The sequence below is a fragment of the Syngnathus acus genome, chromosome 15 (genome assembly GCF_901709675.1).
Source record: "Syngnathus acus chromosome 15, fSynAcu1.2, whole genome shotgun sequence".
NCBI classification, from domain to species: Eukaryota; Metazoa; Chordata; class Actinopteri; order Syngnathiformes; family Syngnathidae; genus Syngnathus; species Syngnathus acus.
In genome coordinates, this window is record NC_051100.1 from 11,076,723 (window position 1) to 11,089,080 (window position 12,358).

At 45.0% G+C, this 12,358-nt stretch overlaps 1 protein-coding gene across 2 annotated transcripts in view; it reads right to left on the reverse strand.

Annotated features, from left to right (window-relative positions):
- rgs7a (regulator of G protein signaling 7a) overlaps positions 1–10,102 on the reverse strand; it is a 30,900-nt gene extending 20,798 nt beyond the window's left edge. For both annotated transcript variants that reach the window (XM_037272661.1, XM_037272662.1), the window contains exons 1-2: positions 9,832–10,102; positions 8,535–8,655 (exon numbers count right to left, since the gene is read on the reverse strand). In XM_037272661.1, the coding sequence (XP_037128556.1) occupies positions 8,535–8,612 (78 nt within the window). In that variant the 5' untranslated portion in view covers positions 8,613–8,655; positions 9,832–10,102. The remainder of the gene's footprint in view (positions 1–8,534; positions 8,656–9,831) is intronic.
- Between the last annotated feature and the right edge of the window lie 2,256 nt (positions 10,103–12,358).

Sequence of the window (12,358 nt, forward strand, 5' to 3'; positions counted from 1 at the left end):
GATACAAACCAGCTCAGTGGCCTAGTGGTAGAGTGTCCGCCCTGAGACTGGAAGGTTGTGGGTTCAAACCCCGGCCGGGTCATACCAAAGACTATAAAAATGGGACCCATTGCCTCCCTGCTTGGCACTCAGCATTAAGGGTTGGAATTGGGGGGTTAGATCACCAAATGATTCCCGAGCGCGGCACCGCTGCTGCTCACTGCTCCCCTCTCCCCCAGGGGATGGATCGAAATCACATGGGGATGGGTTAAATGCAGAGGACAAATTTCACCACACCCAGATGTGTGTGTGACGATCATTGGGACTTTAACTTTTTAACTTTTTTTTTAAGATGAAGCTTCGATTTGATACGTCCGCCTTCTAATTACATTACCACATATACCGAGATGGCACTAAAGCAATACTTTTATTTTAATTGTTTCTGTGAAACAATAAGCAATACCATATAAGGCAACATCTCTTATATGGACCAATTTGTGATTGGCCTGTCATTCCATCAGATTTCAAACAAATGATGCCAGAATTTAATCAAATAAATTTTTTGCGGTCGGCCTTGTCGAGGTAGAATCAGCTGGTAAATATCCTGTCTGTCTTGCATTTTGCACACACACACACTTACACGCACACACACACACATGCACGCACACGTGTCAGGCTCCGATGCAGACTACATTGCATACAAGGGAAATGAATACCTTGCAAAATTATACAAAGCCCAAGTATTATATTTTTGACCTTGGCTTTTGTTTGCGCCAACTCCGATAAGAATGATTTCCGCACGGTGGGAATAGAAGATGCGATAATTCTGCCAATGTTACAATCCAGGAGTGGCGTGAAGGTTAATTAGGAGATAGCAATCAGTGTTCACAATGTCCATGCCGGCCAAAGAGATGAGAATTAATGGAGGTGGATTTTAGTTTTGAATTAGTCTATAAAACTATATATGCATACATTAGCAGCAAAGGGTAATGGTCTTCAAAATGGAAACAAATATGACTCAACATGTGAGTCATGATCTTATGCAAATCACGGACGGTCAACTTAAACGATAGAGGGGGCCACATATTTTATCGTCAGTGCTAGTCGGGTCCACTCAGGCTGATAACGTCTCTAAGCTAACGAGGCAAGTACGGGGGCTTGGAGGCGCTTGTGAGCAATATCTGCCATCTAGTGGCCAACACTGTTATTACCACTTAAGACTGCTCAGCTTTTCGCTTTTATTGTCGCAAATCAATCGACGGATATTATGTGTGCGAGCTTGCTCTTACTTCATGTCAATTCATGAAGACAATGTCAATACTGTGAAACAAATTTTGTTTTACCTTTTTAATAAGTGTAGGTCGCTGACAAATTCCAATATTAAATGTAAATGAATTTTAAAGCAAACTATCACAGTGCCGCCATTTGAAGAAGAGAAAGCAGCAAGAGACTCCTGATGGGGTTGGGCGCGCTGGCGAAGCTGAGCTAACAGCGCCGAGCTGTGAGCCTCAGTTGGCTGCTCAGCTACTTTTAACCTGCAAGCTGTGAGTGTTTGTGCACCTCTGATGACTTGAAAGCGCCACAGCTTTATGCAAATCCACTCGCAGAGTGTTTGCCAAACGGCAAAACCGAAATTGTAATGGGACGCCGGGTAGTCATTTTCTCGTGAATTGCATTGTCAAATGTACCACGTCAGGGACTGCTTTGGGTGATTAAGTCTTGGTCCTGTAGTCCTTTCAAGGCTCAAACCTGGCTGTCTTGTCGGCATGCTTGTCCCCCACTGGAGTTGTCAAGGCTTTCTTGATCTGTGTGCAACTCTGGTCGCAGAATGGAAAACAATACTTTGAGTTCCTAATAAAGCTTTGAGTCATGGACACAGGAGGAGGGAGGGATGACTGTGCTGCAGCAAGGGTCTGAATATATTGCCCCTCCCAAAAAAAACTGCCGCCATCTCTTTGTGAGGATAAAAGCTGACTGGAGTGGCACGCTGCTCCCAATCAAAGCGAGACGAGAGGGGAGGATGGAACCGGTTTGGGGGCGAGGGGGGTCGGGAAGGACACAGCACCAAAGCAGGTTGAGACAAAGTTGGTTTTACAATGCAGGTGTTAGAGGGAGCATCAAAGAGCTGGAGACGAACCAAAGAGGACATTAGCGCCGTCGTGGCGAGGCCAAAGGGCTACAAAATAAAAGCAGTGGAAGGAGATGGACAGTCCCACATGAAAAGGGAAGAAAAGAACATCCCGGATTCCGGCTGGCAAAATGAACTGCAAAGAAGCCGAGGCGATGCACAAAACAAGATTTTTTTTATTGCTGTTGACTTAGAAGGCTGCAAATAAGATTTGAGCTTTGGCAATGAAGTGAGGCGGCAGAGAAATGTACATAAAGGCGCAGTTGTGATATTGAAGGAACGCTAAAATTGGTTTGCTACTTTTGCAGATATTTTCGACTGGTGTCACAAATCAAGATAGATTTCAGCAAAAAGTCATCCTTGTTCAAGTCATCTCACAACTCCCGACAAGACTTTTTCCTAAATGTTGAGCTGGAATGAAACGTCCAGACAAAGACAAGGAGGTCAGAGTCAGCCGCTATCTTAACGTCCAGGCTGCCTTCCACCCATCTATAATCCAAACAGACAAGACTAAAGGCTCCAGCTGTCCCCGACGTACACCAATGGGGGATGGGGGGCGGCGCTTAGAAGCAGACGGAGCGCCGCTATCTTCGCTAGCGGCTCCAACTGCGATTATATATTTTTGCAAAGAAAAGCCGCTTCATCGCGATCATTTAGGTGTGCTAATGGGATTTATTGCTTGATTCGGATACCTGACGACAAGGAGCAAAGCTTTGGATTTAATCACGGCTAATCGCAACATTACAGAAGCTTTAGCAGTGTGGCCCAGAAAGAAAAACATGATGGGAAGCAGTCATTGTTTTTTTTTTTTGCTTTGTTGCAGATTGGAAGATGAGCCAATCAATAGTACTCTCTTCCAGAGAAGGCTCGATGCCTCCTTTAATCACGTCTGGTGCACCTTTGAGTGTCCAATGACGCAGGTAGTGAGCCAATGTTTTTTTTTCTTGGTACCGACATTGATCATGATAGCGTTTGCAACAATTGCGAGACATTCGTAATGCAGTTCTGCTTACCTTTTAGCGTTGACGTAATGCTAACGTTAAGTACTTCACTAGTTTTTAAATATTTTGGTGGGAAAATACTTTTTGATCATTTCAGTTGTATGTCGGTGTCCACTACCCAAGCATTTAATTTATTATTCATTATTTTCTCCATCTTTATCGTGGTTAGATTTGTTCGACACCAACATGGCTGCTGAATGTTAAGATGTTAATTAGCTGCCTTTGATTACAGCTTAACATGCTGCGCAATCTGAATGTATTGTCTCGCCACTTCTTCATTATATCCCTCGGAGACATCGCAGTTAAATGTCGTAAACAACGTCGACACGGCTCTGCGGATTATCTGCCGTTGCCGCCACTATTGACTATAGCAGGCGCGTGCCGTGCCAGCCCTTCTAATTGGCATTTAGTTATTGACCACGGTAAATGTGGACACGATGGATTACCAAGTCATGAGCCAATCGTCCAAGCTGGCGGTGGCGGCGTTCGATAATTTGCAGTTGACGTCGTAGCCACGCGCATTTTGCAACACGCAGGGCAGATGTACAAAAGATTTCTCTCTGATCTTGTAATTATAGATCAACCCTCCTCACCCGCCCTTCAGTTTCAAATCTTCTGATTATAGGTTGAAGGCGGCATTTTGCAGTTTGCAGGGATGAGGCAAAGTTTTCCAAAATGATCTCATGCCGGTGAGGCAATAGGCAGATCAATAGCAGGCACCAATACCTTCGCCTTGCTTGTTAATTCCGTTTATTTCTTGCTTCATTAGTGCGTCTCACCGAGGGAGGGGCAGGGGTGATGCTGCAGCTCTCACTGCTTAGCATCAACACCTTCTCCAAAGCAGAGTCGCACTCCTAAAGGAACATTAGCCGTACGCGTGTTAGCAATACGTCTTCTCCAGGAAGACATATCACATGATTCAGCCCATGGGTAATACAGGCTGACTTTTCGGTGATACGAGCATCTGGCAAGGCGATGTCTGATAAATAATGTCATCAAACGGACACCGGCAGGAAGAGGCGCTCCCATCAGACAATCACTTAAGGCGAGCGGCACTGATTAGATCGCACGGGATTTAACGGCAAGGCCTTCTTTGTTGTATCACTCTTGTGGGGCTCCTCCAGTGTTCTCTGCCACTTAAAATTTTTCATTTCAGTATTCAACCCGAGATTTTGGATTGGTCGGGAGTCAGCACTCACACGCTCTACGTGTAAAATGATACATATTAATTAAAAAATTAATTAGTTCTGCCTCAATAATCGTATCCCGTTTTGACATGATGTCAACAATATCGAATCGTTTTCATCGATTCCAATGCCCACATAAATTCTGCTATATTCGTTTTTTAAAGTGGAAATAACCATTGGAAGTCATCAATTTAATTAAAACACCCCAAAAATGCACGTACGGTCGTCACAGGCGGAAGCTGCGCCATAAAAAAAGTAACAGTCATGGGACACGAACAAGGCCGATAACGTTAAATATTGACGCCGCTAACTTTTAGAACGGAAGGCGTGTATGAATCACGGCGGCGCTACTGTGGTAAAAATTGACTGTGATTATGTTTAATGTAAGGTTTCGTGGCGTACATGCGACTGCGTCTGCTTAAGTGCTTCGAGGTGGCGCAAAGAGAACAATCGAAATGGCAGCGCCAGTACACCCTCATTTGCCGCAAAGGCGGCGTGCTGCCGGGGGAGCGCTTACGTCCAAAGTGATCCGTATTGACACGCACATGAGCGGCAGAATGCAAAACAGTACGCTCTCCTTCATCGACTGAAGAGAATAATGACGGCGTGAAATAGCGGCGCTCGAAACAAAAAGCGCATCGGTGCCGTTGAGGATTGATGGATCCGCGCGGAGACAAAAGCCAAAGAGGCGAACTGGAGAACAATTACTAGATGCCCGTCGGCAGCTGAAATGTAAATATGGGGCGACCAGACGCTCGACAGGCTAATGTTCTGTTTTAGTGCCACGCGGGATTGCCGTTCTGACAATCCTGACATGCTGATGACGAGCTTTGAAGAATTGAAGAAGAAAATGAACCTTTAAATGCTGAGCGATGTGATCTTGTGGACGAAAAGAAGCAAGAACGTGATTGGTTCACGTCATTAATTGGCCTCATTTGAAAAGACCTGACAGGTGTCTAACATCAAAAAGGGGTGTGGCTTATGTATTTTTTCAGCCTTTGGTAAGACATTGGTGAGTAATGCTGTATTAAAAAGGTGCCGGCTGATGAGCGTCCATGTTCTGAGTGGTTGAGAATTCGTCTTGTCGGCGGCTCGCATGAAAAATTCAGCTCGCTCTCTCACGTTCGCCCCACATAACGCTACACGCCGTCATGTCCATGTATGCACCGGGGTATTATTCATGCCAGGCACACGTGAGCAGGCACACACGTGTGCTTACTTTATCCATATTTCTCAATATTTTTTTTTACTTTTAAAGTCTTGACATTTTTCACATAGTCACGGTCATTCGGACATGCGCCATCTCACTACTTTTTGCATTAAGCTGATTTATGATCAACAGGTCCTGTAATAGTGTACAATTGACAATTAAGAAAATCCCATGTGACCATTGTTGTAGTTAAAAAGTAACAAGTGTCTGTGCTCTTTCTGGCCGAGGCGTCCTTGAGGGAAAGAGAAATCGCTATGGCACTCATCTGCAAGCAAAGCAGGTCAACACCTCGACTCATCCGTCCTTTTTCATTAGAGGCTAAACGGCGGGAATGGAGCAGCGGACGAGAGCGAGCCCGAGTGAGAAAGAGGAGAGAGAGAGAAAGGAAGGATACAGCTGCGGTCCTGGTGGAAGCGCTTTTTAACTAGCATCCGCCGTCCTTAACCGGAGAACTCCCCGTGCTCTTGTTATGTAACTCCCAACGGTAACTATTGAGGAGATGAGAGCGAGCTCATATCAACATTTACACGCCGAGTTTATGACATTCTTGCACAAGAAGGCAGAGGCCGATAAAAGCATCTCTATTTTTTTTTTATTTATATATAAAGTGGCCCAGTCATAGCGGGCCGCCGCCTCGACTGGCATCTGGCATGCGCCCGAGCCCGAACCGCAGCCTTCCCATTGAAGTTTGACCCCAAACCACTCAAGAAGCGGCGTTTTCATCCCGGCTGCCGTGACTGCCTTCTCGCTCTTATGCCGCCGCGTATGTGGGTCAGCAAGTGCACGCCTTCACACAGGTCCAGTCCGAATGAAAAGCCACGACGCGTTTTGAAGAAAAATTCAAAGTGGACAAAGGATGCTTTGTTTCAGCTGAGCTGTCATCGCATGATTTTCAGATCGGTCTCGAAACAAATCCAGTATTTAACTGTCTTCAAATTATGAATACAAAATAATGTTTAAATGGCTGCCCGCTAACAGGACAAGCACAGATCATTTTATGTGGGCCTCTTCTGAAAAATTTACTTTTTCATTGCTTGTACAAGAACATAAAAATAGTCGGGTCTCTGGGGTGTCTGCCCCGCCATCTTCCGTGTAATCAAACAGCCAAGTAAATCTTTTGTTATCCGTCCCTTTCTGAAAAGGTGCCAGTGAGCAAGCCATTCGGGATACTAACCACCTACACACGAGTTTATTCAGCCATGACTTGGCCAGCCAGGCTGGCGAGGATCTGGCAATTTAAAACCACGGCTTGGCTATGGCATCCCAAACACTGGAGCCAAAAGGTAAGCAGAGCTGCCGTGAGTTCTGGCAGATGCCGAGATTAGCGCTAGCTAACGGCAATAAACTGAAGTCGGCGTTTCTTGATGTAGCAATGTGAGATTGTCATGAGGAAAGGTTTGACTTAAAATTAAAAAATGATTAAAATCACACATTTTAAAATAAAGAAAAAGATGATAGGCCAGTGAGCGATACATATCAAAGTGGGTAATACGGCAGCTCACACTTCATAACGGAAGCCTCACGTGCGGCCTAAGTGAATTTGCCTTCAGATTTTGACACGCCAGCAAGTGCCAGACTCAAATAGCTCAACCCTTTTGTTGTTATCTTTTTGTGACTAATAAAGTCTAGGCCACTGGGGAGCAGGAGCCTCTCTTGTTGGCAGGGAAGCAATTTCCCAAAATGGATAAAAAGATTGCCATCAAATCAGCGGCGGCGGAGCGCGCTCTCGTACATCTTTTTGTCACATTACAGGTATTAAAATTACAAGTCCGCCTCAAGTTTTAAACATATTATCTTGCGGTTCCAGCTATTTCGCTGCCAACGTGATACGCATGCTTCATTTCAAAGTGAGCCTTTCACTTAACGTTATTGCCTTTTGCTTTCGTGTTCACCAACAAAACAAGAAATCAGCCAAGGCGATCAAACGCACCCCGCCACGTAGCAAGGTCGAACATGCGAACGTTGCATCATGAGTTAATTTATCTAATGTGCGAAGCCGCGCCGGATTAAATTGTCTCGACACTGCACCGCCCCTCCCTACCCTTTTTTGCCATTCTCCGATAACACTCACATCCCGCCGGTGTCGTTTGTCCTCCGTGAAGGCAGACTAAAGTGCCTTCTCCCAATATTGTTAACTATGTCAGATTCTGTACAAACAGTCGGCGCACCTGCGAGGAAAACCTGCGCACACGCGTGCTCTACAAAACCTTGACGTGCAGTCAGCTGATGTTGCAATAGAAGCCAGAAATGAGCACTGGCTATCTTGGAAATCGCCAGTTATGGTTACAAACACGCAAAATGGGGTGGGGGAGTGGAGGGTCATCAATATTGGATGCTGCTGCATCAATAATGCATCACAAGCGATAAGGTGAAGATGCATGATACAATATATGCAGGGTGCTCCCCAAATTTATATCGTCTATTACAGATTTTCCCGCCCTTTAGCAAGACGAGGTGCATATTTCAGTCAGGGTTAGTAAACAACCACCATCTCTCCTGAAATGATGATGATCTCATCTCAGTTCCTTACTCAGTGTGAAATCTGGGTCACAAAGCTATAATTCTGTTAGAGAAAACGGATGTACACACTGCCCTCTAGTGGAAGAGCAATGAATTGTTCTGCCTGTCAGTATACGTCGCTAGCACGACTAGATAAGCAAAGATACGATAAATCTATAAGATATCATTTGTGGTACCATATTTTTCGGATTATAAAGTGCACTTAAAATAATTAAATTTTAAAAAAATCCCCAAATAGACCTGTTCTTTGTGTGTGAATATTTTTTGGAGGAATATCACTCAATGCTAACTTTCTATTAGCCTGTCAATGGCATTTTGCATTGACTACTAGCATTCGCACAGGTGATGCTTCTACAACAGTTTGTCTTGTATTTAAATTAACAATGTGTGTACGGTAATTTGGCACATTGAGCATCTTTGATCCTAACACCACAATCAAAATCACAATTAAATTCCGATTAATTTCCCAGCGTAGACCCAAAAAACACAAACCGGATAACTGAAGGTACCTTTCTGTAAACGATCATGTTGGGGGACTCGTCCGTGACCCCGTTGGTCCCCTGTCCGCAGCTATTGGTCTGCGCCATGGTCCGGTAGAAGTCGCTCTTCCACGGTAAAGGTCAGGTGCTCCTGCGATGGACAGAACTGATATTGGAATCGGCTGGAGGGACGACGAAGCCAAAAAGCCGTCTGGCCCTTACCTGAGCGCACAGAGGATTATGCCCCGATCGTGTTTAAACATAGTTGACATTTATAGGAGCAGCAAACGTCCGTGCACCTGTTTGCATCCCGCAAAGTCTTGACAAAGATGGGTGTTTTTTTTCTTGTTTTTCTTTCCAAAAAAATATCAGGTCAGCCAAATGTGAATTCTTGCAGGAGGAGGTAAAGGTTCAGGCGGGAAATGTAGTGTCAGGCAAGAAGTCTGCCCTCAGGGTCCATCTGCCTGAAGATGCCTTCAGCATTCACTCCTTGTGCAGCTTTTCAAACCTTGCGAATGACTACTGCCTACATAATCATAATTTTACTTCCTCGACACCATTTTTTATTCGGACGGGCCTTTGCTGGAATATTGTTGACTCAGAACAGCAAGTCGTGAAGGAAAATGGAAACAGAATGTACAAGTGGGCCATTTTCCACATTACTTCTGTTCAGGGTCACGAGAAGCTGTAGGTGACATCGGGCGAAAGGCCACCTACACACTGGATCGGTCGCTAGTCAATCACAGGGCACATCCAGAGACAAGCTTTGGCGCTCACATACGCACCGTCGCTGAGTGTGAACTGAACCCACGCGGCCTGCGCGGAAGTCACACGAATGCATCACTGTGACCGACCACTGTATAGTCGTTTTATGTTTTCCACTAGTGTTGGAGAGGCGCCCTAACAATGCCTTGGCCATAGATTAGAGCAAGCGACTAAGCAGATGCAGTGGAAACAGCACACCGTCCCTGGAGGAGGTCCTCCACAATGCAGCTTAGACACAGCAGCCACTCGGGGCTGCACAGGCAAATGTTGGAGCGTGCATGTTTCCGCTCCGTCGTCATTGCTGTTATTTATCCGCCGCACGCACGCACGCAACGTGAAATTGTCGCATGCCTTCATGCAAAAAAAAAAAGGAAAGAAAGCACGAAGCATGCGAGCTGCTCGTGCACGAGGCCGCCTTGTGTGTCTTCGGCAGCACCTTGGACAGCGACCAACAACGCCCCTCATCCGCGCGTAAACACGCAAGACAACGCAACACGCCAGCAAAAAGCAGGCGAAGGCGGTCGTGTGTCTTGTGAGTGCGAGCAGGAGGTGGTGGGCTTACCTGAAAAAACGCGCAGCCCTCCCCACCCCAACCCCGAGGCTGGTGGGACCCGTGGATCGGGACGTGCGCGGACGCCGTGGACCCGGGCTGGCCTTGAGCGTTGTCAAGCGGTTTGCTGAGGAAGGCGAGGCGGACTCATCGGCGGCTCCAGGAGGCAGACATTCGGCGGACGACTCGCTCCCCGTCTCGTTCGCTCGCGCTCTCTCTAGCCGACTCTCGCCGTGCTCCTTTCTCCCCGCTATGCTGTGAAGCGAGCGGGCGCGCACCCTCGCGGCGCCGTGGACGCGCATCGATCCGTGACCAATCACGTGCGCGGAATAAGTTGCAGCCTGTTTTGAGGAACGATTAGTTCCTAAATAGAATTGACCTACATCCCGTTCATAGAAAGTGATTGCTGTTGGCATAAATAGCTGGTACAGTATACATGAAAGTGTAGAGGCGAAAAAGCACTGAGAAAGGCGACACTAGTTTTTTGACTGGGGAGAACCGGCACAAAGGCAGGCACTGGTGTCAGTGTGAGGGTACATTCGAGATCAGTAGCAGACTTTTTGCAAAAGTTTCACAGTTACCGTGTTAAGATTTACGACAAAATGCATGCACATAAACAATAGGAGATTCGAGCTTAAAATGATTAATACGTGATTTGCTATCACTGGGACGTCAGGTGGGCTGTATGAAATTAGCAAATTTCTTTCAGTGGTACAAACATTTATTATAAACAATATTTACTTATAATTGTTTAATAATGACTTTTTTCTATATGCTAATGTATGTCAACATTTGTAATGAAATTATTTTTCTCCTTCCTAGACTCAAATTTACCAGTAAATTGCTGTCTAATACAACGCATTGCCTCTTGGAGAAATGAAACCACCCATCCATCGACCTGTGCAAGGTGGGTAGAATTAAATCCACCGCTGCCAATTCCGTTATTATATTGTGTCTTGTCAGTATACTGGATATTATTATTTTTACTACAGACTCTAAGAAATCATTCTGTTTTGGTGTCTCATGAAGAGTAATGTTTTCGTTACTACGGCGACCTGGTGGCATGAAGTACTACCAACTATTTGTTTGTGTTGCTGCCCTGCGTGTGTTCAAGTTGACTTATATCACATTGATTGAAAGTGGGCGCCACAATAATTCTGAAAGCTAATGTAAATGTCATGTTTTCATTACCATGACGACCAGGACAAAGCTAAAGCATGAAACGAGTTGAGCAGCCACTCAGTATTGACAACTTAGCGGCTGTTTGTTTGTGTTGCTGCTCTGCGTGTGTTTGCATTTATAAATACAAATTGTAATAGCGGTCCCTTGAAGGCGTATCCAAATAAAAATCATGTAAAATTGTTGATAGAACTCTGGTTTTAGACTTCCTTCAGTTGTGGAAATGCAGCCATTTGTGCTGTGGCCCGTGACCATACATTTTGCTCAAAAAGCTGCAATTTGAATAATTGAATATCAGATTCCTTCTGCTGTCCTGGCAACAAGAGTCAATGCAACTGCCTTGCTCTGACCAATAACATAGATTATTGATTGACTTTGGTTTAAATGTGCACCAGCTGACTCTCTCATGGTTTTGAACTTTACTTGCAAAATATGGCACATAGTTGTTTTAGTTACTTTATTGTTTTTGGAGGTTCTTATTGGAAGAACTCATCCAAATTGCTTTCCAAATTAACTGCGGTGACAACAACTTTATGAGGGTTATCGAATAATTCCTCCTTCATACTCTTTATCAGAATTGGAATCCTCCTAAAAGAGATAGCTCCAATATTTTGCAAAGGAGTCGATTAACTAAGGCTGATTACTCTGAGAAAATGTCAATCTGTAATGTGATGTTCTGAATGTGAATCTGTAATGTGTTGTTTTGAGTCCAGTGAATCAGTGTGGTGGAAACAAACAGTAAGTTTCCGCTCAGCAGGCCAGTTGAAGCATGAAAGATTGCAGATGCGACCCCTCTCCCCCGCGAGTACGTGTTCAGCTCTTGTCCTCTGGTCCCCTTTTGCTCTCTATGGACTTGTGCTTTGGGCCAGGTGGACCTGAATATTTAGCTCACCTGACTTCCTCTGTGAGCTTTATTATAGGCACACCAACAAGCAGTTTACATTGTTTGTCGAAATGGGCCACAATTGGTAGATTGCGATTTTGGTATCAGAACCTTCAGTGGGGACCTAATTGACTTGACACACTCTCAAGTTGATGAACAACAAATAGAAGCACAATGCTTGACACCAATAGACAGCTAGAGATTGTTCATTTTGACATATTTGCAATGAATTTTTTTTATTGTTCTCATCGTTTGATTGCACCCTTTTTATATTTGTAAACAACAGGCGTCTTTTGCAACTAGCTTCCGCTTACTTGAGGTGGCTAATAACAAGCTACAATTAGTCCATTACATTTAATCAATAACTTTAAGGAGGAAATGTTTTTGTAGGAATGGTTTTGTTGCGACTTACTTAACTGTGACGTCATGTCGAAGTGGTTTGTAAAGCGCGGTCCCTTTAAGAGAGGTTTGCCTATC